At 30.7% G+C, this 24802-nt stretch overlaps 1 protein-coding gene across 3 annotated transcripts in view; it reads right to left on the reverse strand.

Moving 5' to 3' along the window:
- Nucleotides 1-24802, reverse strand: part of LOC124359636 — a 73388-nt gene that overhangs the window by 20845 nt on the left and 27741 nt on the right. Inside the window, exons 2-8 of one of the 3 annotated variants that reach the window (XM_046812541.1) lie at nt 21977-22061; nt 21604-21655; nt 20270-20353; nt 14876-14959; nt 9482-9565; nt 4088-4171; nt 648-791 (exon numbers count right to left, since the gene is read on the reverse strand). In XM_046812541.1, coding sequence (XP_046668497.1) covers nt 661-791; nt 4088-4171; nt 9482-9565; nt 14876-14959; nt 20270-20353; nt 21604-21655; nt 21977-21979 — 522 coding nt within the window. In that variant the 5' untranslated portion in view covers nt 21980-22061 and the 3' untranslated portion in view covers nt 648-660. The remainder of the gene's footprint in view (nt 1-647; nt 792-4087; nt 4172-9481; nt 9566-14875; nt 14960-20269; nt 20354-21603; nt 21656-21976; nt 22062-24802) is intronic. The other 2 variants (XM_046812539.1, XM_046812542.1) reach the window with 2 other exon arrangements.

Below are 24802 nucleotides of genomic sequence, written 5' to 3' on the forward strand. Positions count from 1 at the left end.
CCAAAATTTTCAAAGCAATATATATATATATATATATATATATATATATATATACATACAATTTAATTATATTTATATATTATATATTATATATATATATTGCTTTGAAAATTTTGGAATGTAACAATTATATTAACTTTAAAATATAATTAAATTTTATGTATTATATATATATATGATAAAAAGATAGCTTGGCATATATTTATTCTAAAAGTTGTCTCCACCTTGCCTTGTGCTTGCTACATACACTCACTACATATTTGCACTTTTTCCTGACAAGATGTAAAGGTGTTTAAAATTGTGTCCATATTGTAGTTGCAGTGACAGAATTCTAGTAGTTAAACAATTGCATTGTTTAAACATTTTTTCGTGCTACCAGTGCTAAGAACATGAAAAAAGTAACCAACATTATGTAAACAACTTTTAGGAAGATAAAATATCACATTTGGATGATTTCAATTACTTGGTAGGAGAAACATACATGTTTATCAAAATACATCAAAGGACATTTGCTCAATGGGTTCATTATTTTCGTTATAAAGAACAAAACCAGTTTTTTAGATATCCTGATTTAAGTAAGAGAAAATATTACCAAAGTTCAACAAAAAGATTTCCTTCTATGTATATTAGTAATCATTTTTATTTACCTTGACAACTTCTTCAAACAACTTTGTGCCTACACCTTTTCCTCTCAATCTGTCTGTTACAAAACACATCTTGTAAAACTAGCTTTCTTCCATTCCAAGTTGAGTATCCATAGCAATACACGGCGTACCCAACTAGAACTGTATCTGAAATGTAATAATTCATTATATGTTGCAAATATACTCCAGAAAAATGTTTAATCAATATATATATAAAACACACAAATAAAACACATAGACTAAACAACCTACGCAAACAACTACAACCTTATAAACAGAAATTTGAGTATTTAATTATCTGTGTCTCATAAAATTGGCAGAGCCTAGTCTATTTCGACAGTACAAAACTTGTATCGGTGACCTGTTTATAAAACTTCTAAATCATCAAAGCCATTATCCAGGACATTACTTGGATCTACTAGGAAACTTAAATTTATTGATCCAAGGATATGAGTGCAATGCTCAGTGAGCTTCCATGGCATAGTAAATTGAAAACAATTCTTCATTAATGACATATTCAAGTCTGAAGGAACAAATTCAAGACAATGTTACACCTTAAACTACTATATTCCATTTAGTTTTGTTTAATTTAGAAGATGAGTCATTTAGAATTTTGTACGATTTTACACATCTGACAATTTTTTTCACAATCCCAGCACTATTATAAAAAATAGATTTGAGAATTTACAATTTAAAAAACCAACAATATTGCTAAAATTAAAAAGCAATTGGTTATCTCTATGTCACATCTATAAATAAAAACATTACACATCACATTACATCGGTCCGAGCCGTTCATGAAAAACGACTGTTAAATAATAACTAGTATCGGAAATCACCTATATTTTATACTAAACGGTTTAGAAAGAGTTCCTTTACTTGATACTCTATGTCGTATACATTGTAGAATCACTTGTTGATGAACCTGAACCTGAACCTGAACCTCTACCAGGCCCAGCAGGCACTGAACATACTTTGGCATGACACCCTGGAGGAAGTCTACGTATTTGTGTAGTATGTCTAGAAAAGGTTAAACATTCTAAAAGTAGATTCTGGGGTATTTATTTACAATACCGTGACCATGAAAAATGGACTTTTTTTCATGGGTTGGGCATTTATAGCCAAGTATTATTATCACAGGTGCATATAAACTGGGGGGAAAGTATATCATTGTATTATATTGATGCCTTTCGGCCATTATTGCATTAAGGATGGAAAATAACCGACAAAATTTTGTCGAACAACACTTGGAGGGTTAAGGATCAGGGGCATCACGTGATCTGGGATTCGACTTTTGCAAGCTCGAGTTAATTTTTTTTCTAAAAGAGCAAGCAGTGCGAAGCACTGCGCAGCGGGCAGGCATCGTTGACAGGATTAACGTCATCATTTCAGTAAAATTGCCAGAGGTACTGTCAAAAACAGAGTTTTCAGAGGATTTCAAAAAATCGTAACTCCTTTGATTTTCGTTGCCGACGAATTTTTTCTTCACTATTGTTTTCAGGAAAAATTGTAGTTTTCAGGAAAAAAAAATTAACATACCTTTCCATGGTCACGATTTTGTAAATTGATACCGATTCTGGTGTTCAGGATGCAATGCAGGTATCCATCCAGACTGCTATAAAGTGTTGAAGCACTTCTGGAGAGCGAAAGGTCATAACAGGAAGCGAAAGGTCATAACAGGAAGAGAAAAGCACCTGATGCAGCGGAATCAGGTTTCGAATAAGTGATGTTAATGCTGCCATTATAAGTAAATATGTATACATAATTATAATTTTCTCTTAAAAGTATTGTATTTAGTTCTTAAAAGTGTTTACATATGTAAATAAGGTGCTACAAGTCTATATAAACATTATATGGAACTTGTTGATGAAAAGTCCTTTTTTGCAGTTTTTTATTTTTTATGCTGGTGATAAACATATTCAAAGCCATTTTCATGTAAATTAAACTACAAATGTTATAAATCTTTTTGTTCAGACTTAAAGTGTGAATCTTTTGTATATAATGAATTTCAAATGTGTTTCCATGGAAATTGTGGAAAATTGCCACAAAAACATAATTTTTGTTGGAACAATTTTTTTCAAGGTCATCATTAACCCTTTGGCTGCTATGCAACGATATGTCATTTTTGGTAATCGTGCCGAAAAATGCTATGCAACGATATTTCGTTGTTGCGAATTTTTTTTTCCAGCACCAAATATTACATTATTTACACCCGAATTGCGGTAAATGACAGTTGAATAAGTTTACTTTTCCTTAAAAATAATAATAACACTTGTATTTGCTGGTTTTTTTATAGTACACTAACGGCAAAAACAGTTGTGATCTAGATAGCACAGGGTAAGTTTTTTGTGTTTTTTTCATTACATAAGTAAAAATCTATATTTTTGCATAAAAATTTCAGTATGTACTAAAACAACATATGGTTTTAGTTAAAAATGTATTTAAAATGATAAAAGTTAAATTTAATTATGTTTTTCTGTGTCAAAGTTGAAAAAAAAATATTTATTTATTTGTTTACATAGTTTTGTATTTTTCAAAATGTATTATTTTTTATTTTCTTACATATATTATACTACAAAACAAAACATAAATCAATGAAATAGGTTAAAATTTGAGGAACTTATGATTTTTTTAGTAAAACTCTACAAATTCACCATTTTAGGCTTAGCACTTTTGGGATAAAATCCGATAAAAACCTGAGCACTTTTGGGATAACATGTCAAAAATTCTTAGCAGCCAAAGGGTTAAATCTTCAAATTAAAAAACATTTGGTAAGTTTTTCTTTATCATTACCATTTAGTGCATGTTATAGTGAACATTTTCATATATAATATGTTATATTTCAGGTATATTTTATATGTTTTATGAATTAAAATAAAAAACTGCATGTCATCATAAAAAGGTCTGTCACTTTAGAGTAATATGAGTATCACTTGGAGGGTTAAAAACATTATTTTTCAGGCATTACATTTTAATTCAATAGTACAACACTATCTACATTGTGTGTATCACTTCCTTTTCCACTAGATTGTTTTTATTTTTCTCTAAACATTATTTTGATCAGAGTTTGTTTGAGGTTTTACACATTTCCCATACCTTCAGATAGTTTTACCTATTACTCAATAAAGTGACCTCCCACTCCTCTTCCTCTTCAGCCTATAGTTATACTGCAAATGTTCATCCCGCTTAGTACTTATATTGATGAACAAGACGCTCTAAGTGAAGGTGTTAACTACGTTTCTTATAACTATACAGTTATTGTACAGTAGTTTAACAAGTTAACTGCAACAGAAACTTTACAGCGCACACTCATAGTACAAGTAGTTGGTTTCAGTCAGTACAGACTAGCAGTGAAAGTGTTAATAAAGGGTATTTTGCTATATTATTTTTAAGTTTTGAGTGTGAGTGTGAAGGAATATTAAGTCAATTATAATAAGGATTACCTTCACTCTTGTTCTCAGATTTCTCCTCAGCTACATAACACTCAAATAAAGGAGGACTGGTCTCAATACCATCTCTTTCCAAGACTGAAACAAAATTTTTATGTAATTTTTAAACTGCATTAATGGATCTTTATAACTTATCATGATGACCAGATATTATATATGAAATCACATATCTTTCTGATTTGTTTGATTGACTGAAGGCAAATCTTCACAATATAGGTTATTCTAGTTTTATATTTATTAGTTTAAATTAAAAAACAATGCAAGGAGGTTATTTGTTAAGCAAGAACACTCAAAATTATAATTATTGTATAGACTAACATACTAAATTTATTGGGATTAAGACTAAAACCATGTTCATATTTTCAAAATTCCTTTTTTGCCATCCCTGTTTATGTACTCGAGCCAATATTTTACTGTAATTATATAAACACATACTAACTAACTATGTATCTTTAATTTTAAAAATATCTTTGATATCATGTTGCCCAACACACTTGTTAGTGAAGAACAAACCTTAATACAAATAAAATGATTAAATCAAGATCACGTGTGAAACTTAATACTTAGTATGGTGGGGAAAAAGACATCTTAAATAAGTATTACCACAAAACCGTTAAAAACTTTCTTCTAATCAAATCAAATCAAAAAAATCTTTATTCATCAGATATATACACTAAGTATACAATTGAATAGTGTCCAAAGACACGCAGTCTGTACATCTTAAAACTACTAATACAAGTACATCTAAATCTACGGGGAGGTGGAAAAGTACTCCTCCAGAGAATACAATGCCTTGTTTATCAAAAAACATTTAACTGTGTTTTTGAATATTCTCATATTAGTTAAATTTTTTATACTAGTGGGTAGATGTTTAAAAAATTTCAGCCCCATGTATGATGGTTTTTTCCTCATAATACTTTAAATTGTGATGAGTTGTTACAATGTATTTTTTATTTCTCGTGTTGTATGGATGAGGTTCAAGATTTAATTCATTACTTATTTGATTATTTTTTGCAATTAGAATCGTGTCAAAAATATATTGGCCATATATTGTTAGAATTTGTAATTCTTTAAATTTCTCCTTTAATGTTTCATTGTAATCTAGTCTCAATATAATTCTAATTGCCCTTTTTTGTAGTTTAAGAATTTTATCCATATTTGTTTTTGTCGTTGCACCAAAGAGACATATTCCAAAAGATAAATGAGAGTGGAAATTTGCAAAATATATATTTCTTAGTGTTTTTTGGTTACAAAAAAACGACATCCTATAAAGAGAAAATATCCCCGAGCTTAATTTTGATAATATTTTATCCACATGTTTGTCCCAGCTTAAATGTTGATCTATTGTTAGGCCGAGAAATTTTGTGCTTTTTTTACTCTCAATTTCTTCTGAGTTGTACGTAATTAATGGTTCGGATATCTGTTTGTTGTTGTGTGTTTTAAATCTTACAAAGTTAGTTTTTTGAGCATTTAACATTAAGTTGTGCTGCTTAAAGAAAGTTCCAATATTTTCTAATTCAATGAAACTTATTATCTCAACCTGTTCAACAGTATTGGCTGCTACTTTAAGATTTAAGTCGTCTGCATAAAAACAGATTATTTTGGGGTGCACGTGTGAGTGCGCCCCCTACATCATTTATATAGCATAGGAACAGAAGAGGGCCCAAAATCGATCCCTGAGGGACACCATATCTAATCATTTTAGTTTCTGAAGAAACCTTTAAGACTCTATTTTCATGCGTTCTATGGGTAATTTCTACAAATTGGCATCTATTGTAAATGTACGATTGAAACCACTTAATTGCATTTTTTTGTATTCCTAATGATTGTAATTTAGTTATCAGGTGAGAATGGCTTACACTATCGAATGCCTTAGATAGGTCCATAAAGATTCCTGCTGTATATTCACCTTTGTCTACTGATTCGATTATAGACTCAACAAAAGATACAGCAGTGGTTATTACTGATTTTTGTGGTCTAAAACCGTGCTGAATATTAGTTAGTAATTTAGAATCCTCTAGGTATGTTATTAACTGTTTGTTAACTATTTTCTCATAAATTTTTGAAATTATCGGAAGAAGGGAAATTGGGCAATAGTTTGACACAGTTTCTGGACAGTTTTTCTTATGGATTGGTATGATTTTTTATCTTTTAAGCTGATTTGGGAAAATCCCTGAAACAAATGATGAATTTATTAAGTGGTTTAAAATTTGGATTAAATACTGTTTGGTATTTTTGATCACTTTTATAGGGATTTCATCATATCCGGCAGATTTTTTGTTCTTTATTGAGTTTATGATTTTTTCCACCTCCTCTGCATCAACAAATTTAAAGTTAAAACCTTTTCTAATACATTGTGCTTGTTCCTTTTCACTAACTTCTGTATTTTGACAATTAAATTCACCGATCTCCTGAACTACATGTACAAAGTATTTATTAAATACATTAGATACAGTTTTAGGACTATAACAACTTTTATTTCCCTCTTGCAAGGAGATGTTTTTAATTTCATTCTGATTTTTTTGCCCAACTTCAGAGTTAATAAGTGCCCACACTGTTTTTTGTATATTTGTAGATTTTTCTATTTTATTTTCAAAATAATCGGTTTTAGCTTGTGTTAATTTTATTTTATACTCACATTTTCTTTGTTTCAAGTCTTTATTTAAAAGAGCATTTGTCTTTCCTCTAGTTTTTTTAGCCAATTGTATTAGTTCTTTTTTGTCATTTTTAAGATCTTCTGAAATCCAATTTTGTTTACACATTTTTTTCAGTAACTAAGGTTTTAGGAAAAGAAATATCAAAATAATATTGTAAAGTATTATGAAACTCGTCATATTTTTTTTCAACAGAGGCCATGTAAACGTTCTCCCAAGCTTCATTTTTTAGGAGCCTATTAAATTCACTCATGTTTTGGGCTGAAAACTTGCGTATTTCACGCTTTATAGGTAATTTTTTTTCGACTTTTATCTTTGGATTGTGAATATGCAGCAATTGTCCGTCATGATCTGAAAGACAGGTATTTACCCCCTCTACAGTTAGTAAGGAATCATGACAGTTTTTTACTATGAAATTATCAATTGCTGATGCAGAATTTTCTGTTACTCTTGTCGGAAAATTGATAAGATACCTCATGTTGTGACTTTTTAATATATTTTTGAATAATTTGAGTTCATGGTAATTTTTTAAACATTTATGTTAACGTCTCCCCCTATAACTATATGATCAAATTGTTTAAAAAAATAGTCAACTAATATGCTTAACCTATCTAAAAATACTACACAGTCTGACCTAGGCGATCTATATACCCCTATAGCCAACATTTTAAAGGAACCAACTCTATAGCTACAAGCACTAAACTCAAACTGTTTTTCTTCGAGTAATCTGTCTGACAAAGATTTAGGTACTTCCACCCGCTTCCAATTCAAACCCTCCTGGCAGAGCATCATGACTCCTCCTTTAGCAGTGTTCTCTCCACAGTAAAAACTGTTAATTTTGTACCCTTGTATATTAAGTCTATTCACTTCATTATTTTTCATATCATGTTCGGTTAATATTACAATCTGAGGATTTAATTCCATCTACGATGACTAGTAATTGTTCAATTCTTGAAGCTAGATGTTGTATATTTTGGTGGAAGATTGTTATTAAATGTTTTACTTTTGCTAACCTGCTGGATGAGTCAGTGCTACAATTGAGTTTAAAGAGTCTAATCCTTATGCATTAATTTATTTATTAACACCAACCACTATTTACATAGGACAGATTTAAATTAAATCAACTGTGTAAGAAGGCAAAAAACACTATTTTTAAACTAAATAACAACAGCACTAAGGTCTTACCCTAGGTATACAACAAAGCCAAAATAGCCAGGGTAGGACATTAAAAGTACAGAACAAAGTAAAAGATTTCCATAACAGTACAACATCCTAGTAACAAGTATTAGGCTAAAAAAAATAACATGACATAATCTTAAAGAAAGGTAAAATTAATTAAAGGCATAACAAAGTAATAAAAAAAGAAAACAATTTTCTGACAAAACAATATAAAAAACCTATAAAGAACATAGTAACCATGTGAACAGAAACAACAATTGTGGACAAAGGCTTCTACTATGCAAAAATGTGACAATGGCCATAACAATACATTATAATAAAAAATAAGATGTAACAATAACTAAAAACAATAGCAACTAATGCTTGATATCAAGAAAGCTTAGAAAGGAAGAAGCAAGAACAAGCAAAATATGGACTTAACAGATTAACGTGACTATTTTTATATAATAAAGTACCATAGGTAGTGAACAAAGGATGTGGCAACAAAGACAGGTAACAGAGCATAAATAATAACAGTTATGAGGAAATGAGGTAAAATGCAATAAGAGGAAAACAAGAGTATGTGAGGGAAAATACAAGTGAGAAATAAGTTAAGAAGCCGTAGTAGCAAGTATTCTAAAAACAGCACTTTTAAAAGATGCTTTAGAGAAGTGAAGAACATAAGCAACTACTTCACTATCAATCTGAAAAAGCTTGGATATGCCGATGTTGTAAGAGTAATATGTTGGCATGAATCTCCATTGGAAGATATTTTTAGAGTAGTTGCCTCTTGGAATTGAGTCGTTGATGTTGCATAGGAGTAAAAGGCAGTCCAGAGTGCCATTAATTATCTTGCGGAGAAACATAGAATATTTGCATATTATCTGTGAACTGATGTCATTGATAAAAAAGTTGAAAAGCAAAGGACCAATATGAGATCCCCGAGATACTCCTGACAGAACTGGGAAAGAAAAGGATGTGCATCACAATTGACAATAAACTGAAAAATACTCTATTGCATGAGTAGCTCCTCAACCACTTTAACTAGGACCCATAGGTGCTGTATCCCTCGAGTTTTGCAAGTAGAAAGTAGTGGTTTACTTTATCAAAGGCTTAGAAGAATTTAAAATAGGCACAATCCACTTGAGGGGCATCAGAGAATGAGTTAGTAATATTAGTACTGGAAGAGGATTGTTACAGTCGATTGGCCACGCTAGAACCCGTGTTGCTTGGGGGACAGGCAGTGGTTGACACAAAAATAATGATTTTCAAGCACCACGCTCTCAAGGACTTTGGCAATAGCAGATTAGATGGCTACTGGCCGATAATTATTAACATTAACCCTATCTTTACTAACCCTATTTTATTTTGGAATAATAAAACGCACTTTGAGAAGTGATGGAAAGACACCTAAAAGGGAGTGAAGCACTAAATAAGGATGGCCAGATGCAAAGTAGTTGGTTTCAGTCAGTACAGACTAGCAGTGAAAGTGTTAATAAAGGGTATTTTGCTATATTATTTTTAAGTTTTGAGTGTGAGTGTGAAGGAATATTAAGTCAATTATAATAAGGATTACCTTCACTCTTGTTCTCAGATTTCTCCTCAGCTACATAACACTCAAATAAAGGAGGACTGGTCTCAATACCATCTCTTTCCAAGACTGAAACAAAATTTTTATGTAATTTTTAAACTGCATTAATGGATCTTTATAACTTATCATGATGACCAGATATTATATATGAAATCACATATCTTTCTGATTTGTTTGATTGACTGAAGGCAAATCTTCACAATATAGGTTATTCTAGTTTTATATTTATTAGTTTAAATTAAAAAACAATGCAAGGAGGTTATTTGTTAAGCAAGAACACTCAAAATTATAATTATTGTATAGACTAACATACTAAATTTATTGGGATTAAGACTAAAACCATGTTCATATTTTCAAAATTCCTTTTTTGCCATCCCTGTTTATGTACTCGAGCCAATATTTTACTGTAATTATATAAACACATACTAACTAACTATGTATCTTTAATTTTAAAAATATCTTTGATATCATGTTGCCCAACACACTTGTTAGTGAAGAACAAACCTTAATACAAATAAAATGATTAAATCAAGATCACGTGTGAAACTTAATACTTAGTATGGTGGGGAAAAAGACATCTTAAATAAGTATTACCACAAAACCGTTAAAAACTTTCTTCTAATCAAATCAAATCAAAAAAATCTTTATTCATCAGATATATACACTAAGTATACAATTGAATAGTGTCCAAAGACACGCAGTCTGTACATCTTAAAACTACTAATACAAGTACATCTAAATCTACGGGGAGGTGGAAAAGTACTCCTCCAGAGAATACAATGCCTTGTTTATCAAAAAACATTTAACTGTGTTTTTGAATATTCTCATATTAGTTAAATTTTTTATACTAGTGGGTAGATGTTTAAAAAATTTCAGCCCCATGTATGATGGTTTTTTCCTCATAATACTTTAAATTGTGATGAGTTGTTACAATGTATTTTTTATTTCTCGTGTTGTATGGATGAGGTTCAAGATTTAATTCATTACTTATTTGATTATTTTTTGCAATTAGAATCGTGTCAAAAATATATTGGCCATATATTGTTAGAATTTGTAATTCTTTAAATTTCTCCTTTAATGTTTCATTGTAATCTAGTCTCAATATAATTCTAATTGCCCTTTTTTGTAGTTTAAGAATTTTATCCATATTTGTTTTTGTCGTTGCACCAAAGAGACATATTCCAAAAGATAAATGAGAGTGGAAATTTGCAAAATATATATTTCTTAGTGTTTTTTGGTTACAAAAAAACGACATCCTATAAAGAGAAAATATCCCCGAGCTTAATTTTGATAATATTTTATCCACATGTTTGTCCCAGCTTAAATGTTGATCTATTGTTAGGCCGAGAAATTTTGTGCTTTTTTTACTCTCAATTTCTTCTGAGTTGTACGTAATTAATGGTTCGGATATCTGTTTGTTGTTGTGTGTTTTAAATCTTACAAAGTTAGTTTTTTGAGCATTTAACATTAAGTTGTGCTGCTTAAAGAAAGTTCCAATATTTTCTAATTCAATGAAACTTATTATCTCAACCTGTTCAACAGTATTGGCTGCTACTTTAAGATTTAAGTCGTCTGCATAAAAACAGATTATTTTGGGGTGCACGTGTGAGTGCGCCCCCTACATCATTTATATAGCATAGGAACAGAAGAGGGCCCAAAATCGATCCCTGAGGGACACCATATCTAATCATTTTAGTTTCTGAAGAAACCTTTAAGACTCTATTTTCATGCGTTCTATGGGTAATTTCTACAAATTGGCATCTATTGTAAATGTACGATTGAAACCACTTAATTGCATTTTTTTGTATTCCTAATGATTGTAATTTAGTTATCAGGTGAGAATGGCTTACACTATCGAATGCCTTAGATAGGTCCATAAAGATTCCTGCTGTATATTCACCTTTGTCTACTGATTCGATTATAGACTCAACAAAAGATACAGCAGTGGTTATTACTGATTTTTGTGGTCTAAAACCGTGCTGAATATTAGTTAGTAATTTAGAATCCTCTAGGTATGTTATTAACTGTTTGTTAACTATTTTCTCATAAATTTTTGAAATTATCGGAAGAAGGGAAATTGGGCAATAGTTTGACACAGTTTCTGGACAGTTTTTCTTATGGATTGGTATGATTTTTTATCTTTTAAGCTGATTTGGGAAAATCCCTGAAACAAATGATGAATTTATTAAGTGGTTTAAAATTTGGATTAAATACTGTTTGGTATTTTTGATCACTTTTATAGGGATTTCATCATATCCGGCAGATTTTTTGTTCTTTATTGAGTTTATGATTTTTTCCACCTCCTCTGCATCAACAAATTTAAAGTTAAAACCTTTTCTAATACATTGTGCTTGTTCCTTTTCACTAACTTCTGTATTTTGACAATTAAATTCACCGATCTCCTGAACTACATGTACAAAGTATTTATTAAATACATTAGATACAGTTTTAGGACTATAACAACTTTTATTTCCCTCTTGCAAGGAGATGTTTTTAATTTCATTCTGATTTTTTTGCCCAACTTCAGAGTTAATAAGTGCCCACACTGTTTTTTGTATATTTGTAGATTTTTCTATTTTATTTTCAAAATAATCGGTTTTAGCTTGTGTTAATTTTATTTTATACTCACATTTTCTTTGTTTCAAGTCTTTATTTAAAAGAGCATTTGTCTTTCCTCTAGTTTTTTTAGCCAATTGTATTAGTTCTTTTTTGTCATTTTTAAGATCTTCTGAAATCCAATTTTGTTTACACATTTTTTTCAGTAACTAAGGTTTTAGGAAAAGAAATATCAAAATAATATTGTAAAGTATTATGAAACTCGTCATATTTTTTTTCAACAGAGGCCATGTAAACGTTCTCCCAAGCTTCATTTTTTAGGAGCCTATTAAATTCACTCATGTTTTGGGCTGAAAACTTGCGTATTTCACGCTTTATAGGTAATTTTTTTTCGACTTTTATCTTTGGATTGTGAATATGCAGCAATTGTCCGTCATGATCTGAAAGACAGGTATTTACCCCCTCTACAGTTAGTAAGGAATCATGACAGTTTTTTACTATGAAATTATCAATTGCTGATGCAGAATTTTCTGTTACTCTTGTCGGAAAATTGATAAGATACCTCATGTTGTGACTTTTTAATATATTTTTGAATAATTTGAGTTCATGGTAATTTTTTAAACATTTATGTTAACGTCTCCCCCTATAACTATATGATCAAATTGTTTAAAAAAATAGTCAACTAATATGCTTAACCTATCTAAAAATACTACACAGTCTGACCTAGGCGATCTATATACCCCTATAGCCAACATTTTAAAGGAACCAACTCTATAGCTACAAGCACTAAACTCAAACTGTTTTTCTTCGAGTAATCTGTCTGACAAAGATTTAGGTACTTCCACCCGCTTCCAATTCAAACCCTCCTGGCAGAGCATCATGACTCCTCCTTTAGCAGTGTTCTCTCCACAGTAAAAACTGTTAATTTTGTACCCTTGTATATTAAGTCTATTCACTTCATTATTTTTCATATCATGTTCGGTTAATATTACAATCTGAGGATTTAATTCCATCTACGATGACTAGTAATTGTTCAATTCTTGAAGCTAGATGTTGTATATTTTGGTGGAAGATTGTTATTAAATGTTTTACTTTTGCTAACCTGCTGGATGAGTCAGTGCTACAATTGAGTTTAAAGAGTCTAATCCTTATGCATTAATTTATTTATTAACACCAACCACTATTTACATAGGACAGATTTAAATTAAATCAACTGTGTAAGAAGGCAAAAAACACTATTTTTAAACTAAATAACAACAGCGCTAAGGTCTTACCCTAGGTATACAACAAAGCCAAAATAGCCAGGGTAGGACATTAAAAGTACAGAACAAAGTAAAAGATTTCCATAACAGTACAACATCCTAGTAACAAGTATTAGGCTAAAAAAAATAACATGACATAATCTTAAAGAAAGGTAAAATTAATTAAAGGCATAACAAAGTAATAAAAAAAGAAAACAATTTTCTGACAAAACAATATAAAAAACCTATAAAGAACATAGTAACCATGTGAACAGAAACAACAATTGTGGACAAAGGCTTCTACTATGCAAAAATGTGACAATGGCCATAACAATACATTATAATAAAAAATAAGATGTAACAATAACTAAAAACAATAGCAACTAATGCTTGATATCAAGAAAGCTTAGAAAGGAAGAAGCAAGAACAAGCAAAATATGGACTTAACAGATTAACGTGACTATTTTTATATAATAAAGTACCATAGGTAGTGAACAAAGGATGTGGCAACAAAGACAGGTAACAGAGCATAAATAATAACAGTTATGAGGAAATGAGGTAAAATGCAATAAGAGGAAAACAAGAGTATGTGAGGGAAAATACAAGTGAGAAATAAGTTAAGAAGCCGTAGTAGCAAGTATTCTAAAAACAGCACTTTTAAAAGATGCTTTAGAGAAGTGAAGAACATAAGCAACTACTTCACTATCAATCTGAAAAAGCTTGGATATGCCGATGTTGTAAGAGTAATATGTTGGCATGAATCTCCATTGGAAGATATTTTTAGAGTAGTTGCCTCTTGGAATTGAGTCGTTGATGTTGCATAGGAGTAAAAGGCAGTCCAGAGTGCCATTAATTATCTTGCGGAGAAACATAGAATATTTGCATATTATCTGTGAACTGATGTCATTGATAAAAAAGTTGAAAAGCAAAGGACCAATATGAGATCCCCGAGATACTCCTGACAGAACTGGGAAAGAAAAGGATGTGCATCACAATTGACAATAAACTGAAAAATACTCTATTGCATGAGTAGCTCCTCAACCACTTTAACTAGGACCCATAGGTGCTGTATCCCTCGAGTTTTGCAAGTAGAAAGTAGTGGTTTACTTTATCAAAGGCTTAGAAGAATTTAAAATAGGCACAATCCACTTGAGGGGCATCAGAGAATGAGTTAGTAATATTAGTACTGGAAGAGGATTGTTACAGTCGATTGGCCACGCTAGAACCCGTGTTGCTTGGGGGACAGGCAGTGGTTGACACAAAAATAATGATTTTCAAGCACCACGCTCTCAAGGACTTTGGCAATAGCAGATTAGATGGCTACTGGCCGATAATTATTAACATTAACCCTATCTTTACTAACCCTATTTTATTTTGGAATAATAAAACGCACTTTGAGAAGTGATGGAAAGACACCTAAAAGGGAGTGAAGCACTAAATAAGGATGGCCAGATGCAAAGTAGTTGGTTTCAGTCAGTACAGACTAGCAGTGAAAGTGTTAATAAAGGGTATTTTGCTATATTATTTTTAAGTTTTGAGTGTGAGTGTGAAGGAATATTAAGTCAATTATAATAAGGATTACCTTCACTCTTGTTCTCAGATTTCTCCTCAGCTACATAACACTCAAATAAAGGAGGACTGGTCTCAATACCATCTCTTTCCAAGACTGAAACAAAATTTTTATGTAATTTTTAAACTGCATTAATGGATCTTTATAACTTATCATGATGACCAGATATTATATATGAAATCACATATCTTTCTGATTTGTTTGATTGACTGAAGGCAAATCTTCACAATATAGGTTATTCTAGTTTTATATTTATTAGTTTAAATTAAAAAACAATGCAAGGAGGTTATTTGTTAAGCAAGAACACTCAAAATTATAATTATTGTATAGACTAACATACTAAATTTATTGGGATTAAGACTAAAACCATGTTCATATTTTCAAAATTCCTTTTTTGCCATCCCTGTTTATGTACTCGAGCCAATATTTTACTGTAATTATATAAACACATACTAACTAACTATGTATCTTTAATTTTAAAAATATCTTTGATATCATGTTGCCCAACACACTTGTTAGTGAAGAACAAACCTTAATACAAATAAAATGATTAAATCAAGATCACGTGTGAAACTTAATACTTAGTATGGTGGGGAAAAAGACATCTTAAATAAGTATTACCACAAAACCGTTAAAAACTTTCTTCTAATCAAATCAAATCAAAAAAATCTTTATTCATCAGATATATACACTAAGTATACAATTGAATAGTGTCCAAAGACACGCAGTCTGTACATCTTAAAACTACTAATACAAGTACATCTAAATCTACGGGGAGGTGGAAAAGTACTCCTCCAGAGAATACAATGCCTTGTTTATCAAAAAACATTTAACTGTGTTTTTGAATATTCTCATATTAGTTAAATTTTTTATACTAGTGGGTAGATGTTTAAAAAATTTCAGCCCCATGTATGATGGTTTTTTCCTCATAATACTTTAAATTGTGATGAGTTGTTACAATGTATTTTTTATTTCTCGTGTTGTATGGATGAGGTTCAAGATTTAATTCATTACTTATTTGATTATTTTTTGCAATTAGAATCGTGTCAAAAATATATTGGCCATATATTGTTAGAATTTGTAATTCTTTAAATTTCTCCTTTAATGTTTCATTGTAATCTAGTCTCAATATAATTCTAATTGCCCTTTTTTGTAGTTTAAGAATTTTATCCATATTTGTTTTTGTCGTTGCACCAAAGAGACATATTCCAAAAGATAAATGAGAGTGGAAATTTGCAAAATATATATTTCTTAGTGTTTTTTGGTTACAAAAAAACGACATCCTATAAAGAGAAAATATCCCCGAGCTTAATTTTGATAATATTTTATCCACATGTTTGTCCCAGCTTAAATGTTGATCTATTGTTAGGCCGAGAAATTTTGTGCTTTTTTTACTCTCAATTTCTTCTGAGTTGTACGTAATTAATGGTTCGGATATCTGTTTGTTGTTGTGTGTTTTAAATCTTACAAAGTTAGTTTTTTGAGCATTTAACATTAAGTTGTGCTGCTTAAAGAAAGTTCCAATATTTTCTAATTCAATGAAACTTATTATCTCAACCTGTTCAACAGTATTGGCTGCTACTTTAAGATTTAAGTCGTCTGCATAAAAACAGATTATTTTGGGGTGCACGTGTGAGTGCGCCCCCTACATCATTTATATAGCATAGGAACAGAAGAGGGCCCAAAATCGATCCCTGAGGGACACCATATCTAATCATTTTAGTTTCTGAAGAAACCTTTAAGACTCTATTTTCATGCGTTCTATGGGTAATTTCTACAAATTGGCATCTATTGTAAATGTACGATTGAAACCACTTAATTGCATTTTTTTGTATTCCTAATGATTGTAATTTAGTTATCAGGTGAGAATGGCTTACACTATCGAATGCCTTAGATAGGTCCATAAAGATTCCTGCTGTATATTCACCTTTGTCTACTGATTCGATTATAGACTCAACAAAAGATACAGCAGTGGTTATTACTGATTTTTGTGGTCTAAAACCGTGCTGAATATTAGTTAGTAATTTAGAATCCTCTAGGTATGTTATTAACTGTTTGTTAACTATTTTCTCATAAATTTTTGAAATTATCGGAAGAAGGGAAATTGGGCAATAGTTTGACACAGTTTCTGGACAGTTTTTCTTATGGATTGGTATGATTTTTTATCTTTTAAGCTGATTTGGGAAAATCCCTGAAACAAATGATGAATTTATTAAGTGGTTTAAAATTTGGATTAAATACTGTTTGGTATTTTTGATCACTTTTATAGGGATTTCATCATATCCGGCAGATTTTTTGTTCTTTATTGAGTTTATGATTTTTTCCACCTCCTCTGCATCAACAAATTTAAAGTTAAAACCTTTTCTAATACATTGTGCTTGTTCCTTTTCACTAACTTCTGTATTTTGACAATTAAATTCACCGATCTCCTGAACTACATGTACAAAGTATTTATTAAATACATTAGATACAGTTTTAGGACTATAACAACTTTTATTTCCCTCTTGCAAGGAGATGTTTTTAATTTCATTCTGATTTTTTTGCCCAACTTCAGAGTTAATAAGTGCCCACACTGTTTTTTGTATATTTGTAGATTTTTCTATTTTATTTTCAAAATAATCGGTTTTAGCTTGTGTTAATTTTATTTTATACTCACATTTTCTTTGTTTCAAGTCTTTATTTAAAAGAGCATTTGTCTTTCCTCTAGTTTTTTTAGCCAATTGTATTAGTTCTTTTTTGTCATTTTTAAGATCTTCTGAAATCCAATTTTGTTTACACATTTTTTTCAGTAACTAAGGTTTTAGGAAAAGAAATATCAAAATAATATTGTAAAGTATTATGAAACTCGTCATATTTTTTTTCAACAGAGGCCATGTAAACGTTCTCCCAAGCTTCATTTTTTAGGAGCCTATTAAATTCACTCATGTTTTGGGCTGAAAACTTGCGTATTTCACGCTTTATAGGTAATTTTTTTTCGACTTTTATCTTTGGATTGTGAATATGCAGCAATTGTCCGTCATGATCTGAAAGACAGGTATTTACCCCCTCTACAGTTAGTAAGGAATCATGACAGTTTTTTACTATGAAATTATCAATTGCTGATGCAGAATTTTCTGTTACTCTTGTCGGAAAATTGATAAGATACCTCATGTTGTGACTTTTTAATATATTTTTGAATAATTTGAGTTCATGGTAATTTTTTAAACATTTATGTTAACGTCTCCCCCTATAACTATATGATCAAATTGTTTAAAAAAATAGTCAACTAATATGCTTAACCTATCTAAAAATACTACACAGTCTGACCTAGGCGATCTATATACCCCTATAGCCAACATTTTAAAGGAACCAACTCTATAGCTACAAGCACTAAACTCAAACTGTTTTTCTTCGAGTAATCTGTCTGACAAAGATTTAGGTACTTCCACCCGCTTCCAATTCAAACCCTCCTGGCAGAGCATCATGACTCCTCCTTTAGCAGTGTTCTCTCCACAGTAAAAACTGTTAATTTTGTACCCTTGTATATTAAGTCTATTCACTTCATTATTTTTCATATCATGTTCGGTTAATATTACAATCTGAGGATTTAATTCCATCTACGATGACTAGTAATTGTTCAATTCTTGAAGCTAGATGTTGTATATTTTGGTGGAAGATTGTTATTAAATGTTTTACTTTTGCTAACCTGCTGGATGAGTCAGTGCTACAATTGAGTTTAAAGAGTCTAATCCTTATGCATTAATTTATTTATTAACACCAACCACTATTTACATAGGACAGATTTAAATTAAATCAACTGTGTAAGAAGGCAAAAAACACTATTTTTAAACTAAATAACAACAGCGCTAAGGTCTTACCCTAGGTATACAACAAAGCCAAAATAGCCAGGGTAGGACATTAAAAGTACAGAACAAAGTAAAAGATTTCCATAACAGTACAACATCCTAGTAACAAGTATTAGGCTAAAAAAAATAACATGACATAATCTTAAAGAAAGGTAAAATTAATTAAAGGCATAACAAAGTAATAAAAAAAGAAAACAATTTTCTGACAAAACAATATAAAAAACCTATAAAGAACATAGTAACCATGTGAACAGAAACAACAATTGTGGACAAAGGCTTCTACTATGCAAAAATGTGACAATGGCCATAACAATACATTATAATAAAAAATAAGATGTAACAATAACTAAAAACAATAGCAACTAATGCTTGATATCAAGAAAGCTTAGAAAGGAAGAAGCAAGAACAAGCAAAATATGGACTTAACAGATTAACGTGACTATTTTTATATAATAAAGTACCATAGGTAGTGAACAAAGGATGTGGCAACAAAGACAGGTAACAGAGCATAAATAATAACAGTTATGAGGAAATGAGGTAAAATGCAATAAGAGGAAAACAAGAGTATGTGAGGGAAAATACAAGTGAGAAATAAGTTAAGAAGCCGTAGTAGCAAGTATTCTAAAAACAGCACTTTTAAAAGATGCTTTAGAGAAGTGAAGAACATAAGCAACTACTTCACTATCAATCTGAAAAAGCTTGGATATGCCGATGTTGTAAGAGTAATATGTTGGCATGAATCTCCATTGGAAGATATTTTTAGAGTAGTTGCCTCTTGGAATTGAGTCGTTGATGTTGCATAGGAGTAAAAGGCAGTCCAGAGTGCCATTAATTATCTTGCGGAGAAACATAGAATATTTGCATATTATCTGTGAACTGATGTCATTGATAAAAAAGTTGAAAAGCAAAGGACCAATATGAGATCCCCGAGATACTCCTGACAGAACTGGGAAAGAAAAGGATGTGCATCACAATTGACAATAAACTGAAAAATACTCTATTGCATGAGTAGCTCCTCAACCACTGTAACTAGGACCCATAGGTGCTGTATCCCTCGAGTTTTGCAAGTAGAAAGTAGTGGTTTACTTTATCAAAGGCTTAGAAGAATTTAAAATAGGCACAATCCACTTGAGGGGCATCAGAGAATGAGTTAGTAATATTAGTACTGGAAGAGGATTGTTACAGTCGATTGGCCACGCTAGAACCCGTGTTGCTTGGGGGACAGGCAGTGGTTGACACAAAAATAATGATTTTCAAGCACCACGCTCTCAAGGACTTTGGCAATAGCAGATTAGATGGCTACTGGCCGATAATTATTAACATTAACCCTATCTTTACTAACCCTATTTTATTTTGGAATAATAAAACGCACTTTGAGAAGTGATGGAAAGACACCTAAAAGGGAGTGAAGCACTAAATAAGGATGGCCAGATGCAAAGTAGTTGGTTTCAGTCAGTACAGACTAGCAGTGAAAGTGTTAATAAAGGGTATTTTGCTATATTATTTTTAAGTTTTGAGTGTGAGTGTGAAGGAATATTAAGTCAATTATAATAAGGATTACCTTCACTCTTGTTCTCAGATTTCTCCTCAGCTACATAACACTCAAATAAAGGAGGACTGGTCTCAAAACCATCTCTTTCCAAGACTGAAACAAAATTTTTATGTAATTTTTAAACTGCATTAATGGATCTTTATAACTTATCATGATGACCAGATATTATATATGAAATCACATATCTTTCTGATTTGTTTGATTGACTGAAAGGGCATTAACCCTATCTTTACTAACCCTATTTTATTTTGGAATAATAAAACGCACTTTGAGAAGTGATGGAAAGACACCTAAAAGGGAGTGAAGCACTAAATAAGGATGGCCAGATGCAAACTATTATCAGAGCACAAATTTTGGGTGGTACACTATAAGGTAGATCAAGGACTTTTATTCTATCCAAAGTTAAAAGTTAGTACATGCACATTAGGTTCACTAAATACAGAGGTAAACAATTTTTCTAAAAGCTCACACCTCTTTGATGGTTCAAATGCTTTTTGTGAGTTATAGGTCATTTTAGGGGCAATGTCAGGGAAGCTTTTCAGACTGATTGTGTGCAACTAGAAAGACTTTATAATGTGAGGAATAGTATCTTCCTATCCTAATCAATGAATTAAAAAACTGTGTAAAAATTAATGGTTACTCCTTAGAGAATTTGCACACTATAAATGTAAACAAATTGAGAATAGTGATTAAACTATTAAATATACGGTTGTGCTGTCATAAAATTATGTTTACACAGACTTTAAAGACCAGTGGGATTTTCGAAATAAGAATAGTCCCATATTCCTCCCAGGGACTGTAAGAATGTCCATATAAAATTTCAGTACAATTGGTTGCATAGTTTATGTGTAAAAGCAATACAAACTAACGAAGGCATTTTTGCATTTATAATATTTTAAAGATTATATGCTTGGTAAAATAAAAACTAAATGTTGTAGTTGTGCTGCCCTTCAAGCATCTTATGACTTAAAATATATTATTGGATTGTACATAATAAAATAGTCCTTAGTAAAAAGAAACATATTGTAGGCATATATAATATTCTTAATGTCATAAAATTTCACTTTTTATTGTATTACACATGTTTGTGCATAGTTTTTAAATATTTGTAGGGGACACCCTAAGATACAGGCAATATTACAAATTTGTTAAAAGGCATACATGTTTCTGTTAAGAATGGACAAGAAGTACATACTTTACTGGCATACCAAACCTTAACTATAAAGGGTTATATGACTGGCTTCAAAGGGCCATCACTTGGTTTTACATTATTGGCTTAAAAAATTAATTAAATATATATAATGAATCTTTAACTAGTTATCTGATTAAGATTAAATACTTACTTTCAACTGTTATTGTTGGATCATCTGGTTTTTCCAAAAAAACAGCACATTCCTAAAAATTAAAAGAATTCTTTAAAATCAGTTTGTAAACAAACAATAAAGTAAAAGTATAATATTTTCCTTCAACTTTTAATTTTTTGATGCAATATACTTGTTTGTAAAATACTATTGTACTTTGCCAAATAGTAAAAACTTTAATTTCAGCTCTGGTTCTGAGAAAAATATCAATGGTCTAATGGAGTAGGGGTGTGTCTCATTTTTAATGCTAATATTTTCACAAATTATTAATTTACAATTAATGACAAATTGAGATTAGAATGTGATACATAAATTGACAAAATAAATAAATATGAAATCTATATAATATTCATACCATTTCGAGTTTAAAGAATCAGTTTGTCTTGTAAAGTTTATCAATAGAGTCATACACACCTCTCCATCAAACCTTACTGGTATTACTGAAACATAACATTCTTAGTATAATTTCCACTTTTTTATGGATAAACAACAATTGTGAATTAAAAAATTAGTATTACCTTCAAAATTATATTTTACAAATTATATATAATTAATAGCAAATACAAGTATATAAATAACATGTATACTGCCAGCAACAGTGTTATTTCTCTTTTACCTCATTTTAACCATTTAAGTTTTAAAATAAACATGTAATAAGAGGGCTTCAAATAGTATAATAATATGTACTTAGTAAATACTGTTTGGTATAATAACATTTCGTAATTTCTTTATAAACATTATGGTGACATGAAGACAAGAAATAATTACAGTATTACAATTTAAAAATAATGTAGCATATACCAGGTATAAATTGGAAACATAATTAATGTCCCATTGAGACATTGCATAATTAAGTTAAATCCGTGTTAGGTTTCTGGTACTGGGTAGTGTTAGTAGACTCACAGTGATAGGTTTCGAATGCCATCTCCTTGCCAAGATAATATTTCCTCCTCTTAAACACAATTTATTTCCTAATACATTCATCTTATTTTTTTCTTTAACTAAAACTTAGCCGCAGAACAAACTTTCTTGACTAAAAACATTTGTTTCCCTTACTAAATTTTTCTTGTCTTAAAACGTGATTGAAATAATTTCTTTCACTATTGTTAATTATTCTAAATCAGATTTAAAATGTTGTTTATACTTAACACTTCCTTCAGTGTATAGCACTAAGCCACATATCCTGTCCTAAAGTTGGAAACTATAGATGTATTACAAATGTGTGCAGTTTAATTGAAAACCGCATTAAAGTTTTCCTCTATTTTGAGTGGTAGATTCCGTGTCTTGCCCACCATTCAATGAGGGACTTGGCTTTATTGTGAATAACGCTAGTTAGATAAATGTAGTCTCTCTTTATTTATTATACAATAAAATTAACTGAAAAATTTTGCATTTACTACTTCTGTAAAAACTATTTATAAGTAGTTGTAAATTTCGATAAGTTTTTAAAATATTATTAGTTACATATATCTCTTTAATACAATAGTTACAATGTTTATGATAACAAAAAAAAAACAGACATGGTTCTAACTAAACAATAAAAGTTTCAATGCCTTTGGGTTGTCATGAAAAGCTTAAGGTTTCCTATGAAAGGTCTCTTCTGGATTGTTTATAACTTCCAGTTGAACCTACACTTGGTAAAGCAAACACCGATGTCACTTATATCTGGGCAACTCTGTGGAAGTGCAGGCGTGTCGTAACACTATCACAAGTGTTAGGATATTGGGGTGGGTGGAGCTCCCTTCGTGTTAGTAGCCAGGACATGAGGAAGTGTTGTCGAGAGGACTCATGTCCTCCACCAAGCTAACCACTGGTTTGTATCTTGTGGTCTGTTACTAAATAATAATAAATCACAAAATAATCACTAAATTCTATTGGTATCCGGGATACTTGAAATGGTTTAAAAGCTATTTCAAAGACAGACCAACGTGTGATTATTGGGGGGGTAAATAGTGATTCCTTCCTAATTTACATTAATGATTTGTCCAGATTATTCTTTGAGACAAAACTAATGACCATAAGACAACTGTTTATCAAAACAATTCTTTACTTATACACTCATTTTCATACTCTTTTTCCATTGACAACTAATACTCATAACACACGATACTTGCAACAAGTCGGTATTACAGTTTCTACATTAAAAAGAACATTCAGCATAACAAATTCGTATTATATTTCCCATGTTTTGTACCGTAACGTGTGTTTGAATTACAACTTCGCTGTGTTTCAATGACCTAATCTTAACTGGTTTAAAAAACGCGTGAAGGATTGGTTGCTATAGTTATATGGTGAAGAAGTAGATTGTTGTCATTTCTATCCGGGTTTAAAATAAATTCTATAACCCTTTAATAATCTCAAAAATTACAAAACTACTGTTTTTTATTTGACTTATAATAACATTTGACCTATTATAAATTTTGAGTTCCAATATTTACGACCAGAGCCTAAGCACAGGCCCTCGGCCCATGTAGACTACTCTTCCCAATTATATCACTCTTCCTTTTTCAAATTTTAGTGGCATTAAATAATTATAATTACTACAAGTTTAATATAATAAAAATATCTATGTATTAGTACCGTAATGTTGTGCTCTGATACATGGTTTCAGACATTGTATGTGCATACGTTTGTTGCAATATGTGTTTAGGTATAAATGTATATGTGTTTTTATTGTACTATTATTGGGAAATAAACCTTTTTCATTCATTGATTTTATTTTCTCTTTGTAAAAATCTTGTGTTGACAAAGTATAATTTAAATTTGCAGTTCTGTGTAAGACTGTTGGGTATAACTTTAGACTCTAAGTTGACTTACCAACCCCATGTTCAAAGTGTCTGTTGTAGGCTGTCAAGGGAAATATATTTTTGCTGTGCCACCTAAAGAAACTTGTTCCCAAAGATTATCTCAAATCTGCATATTATGCATTTTTTCATAGCACCATATTGTATGGAATCACCCTATGGGGTAATAGTCATGAAAATAAAAAAGTGTTACAATTACAGAAATATGCTATTAGATTTTTTTTTTTTTTATAAATCACATTATCTATTGTTTTGTTATTCTGTAGTGTTGTTATTTGTTCGTTTGTTATTCATTGCTCTGTTGTTTTTGCTTTGTTATGGTTATTATTAAGTCCGTTGTTTTTGTTCTTTTCTGTTATCTTTGTTAACTGATTCGT

Source organism: Homalodisca vitripennis, chromosome 4 (genome assembly GCF_021130785.1).
Source record: "Homalodisca vitripennis isolate AUS2020 chromosome 4, UT_GWSS_2.1, whole genome shotgun sequence".
NCBI classification, from domain to species: domain Eukaryota; kingdom Metazoa; phylum Arthropoda; class Insecta; order Hemiptera; family Cicadellidae; genus Homalodisca; species Homalodisca vitripennis.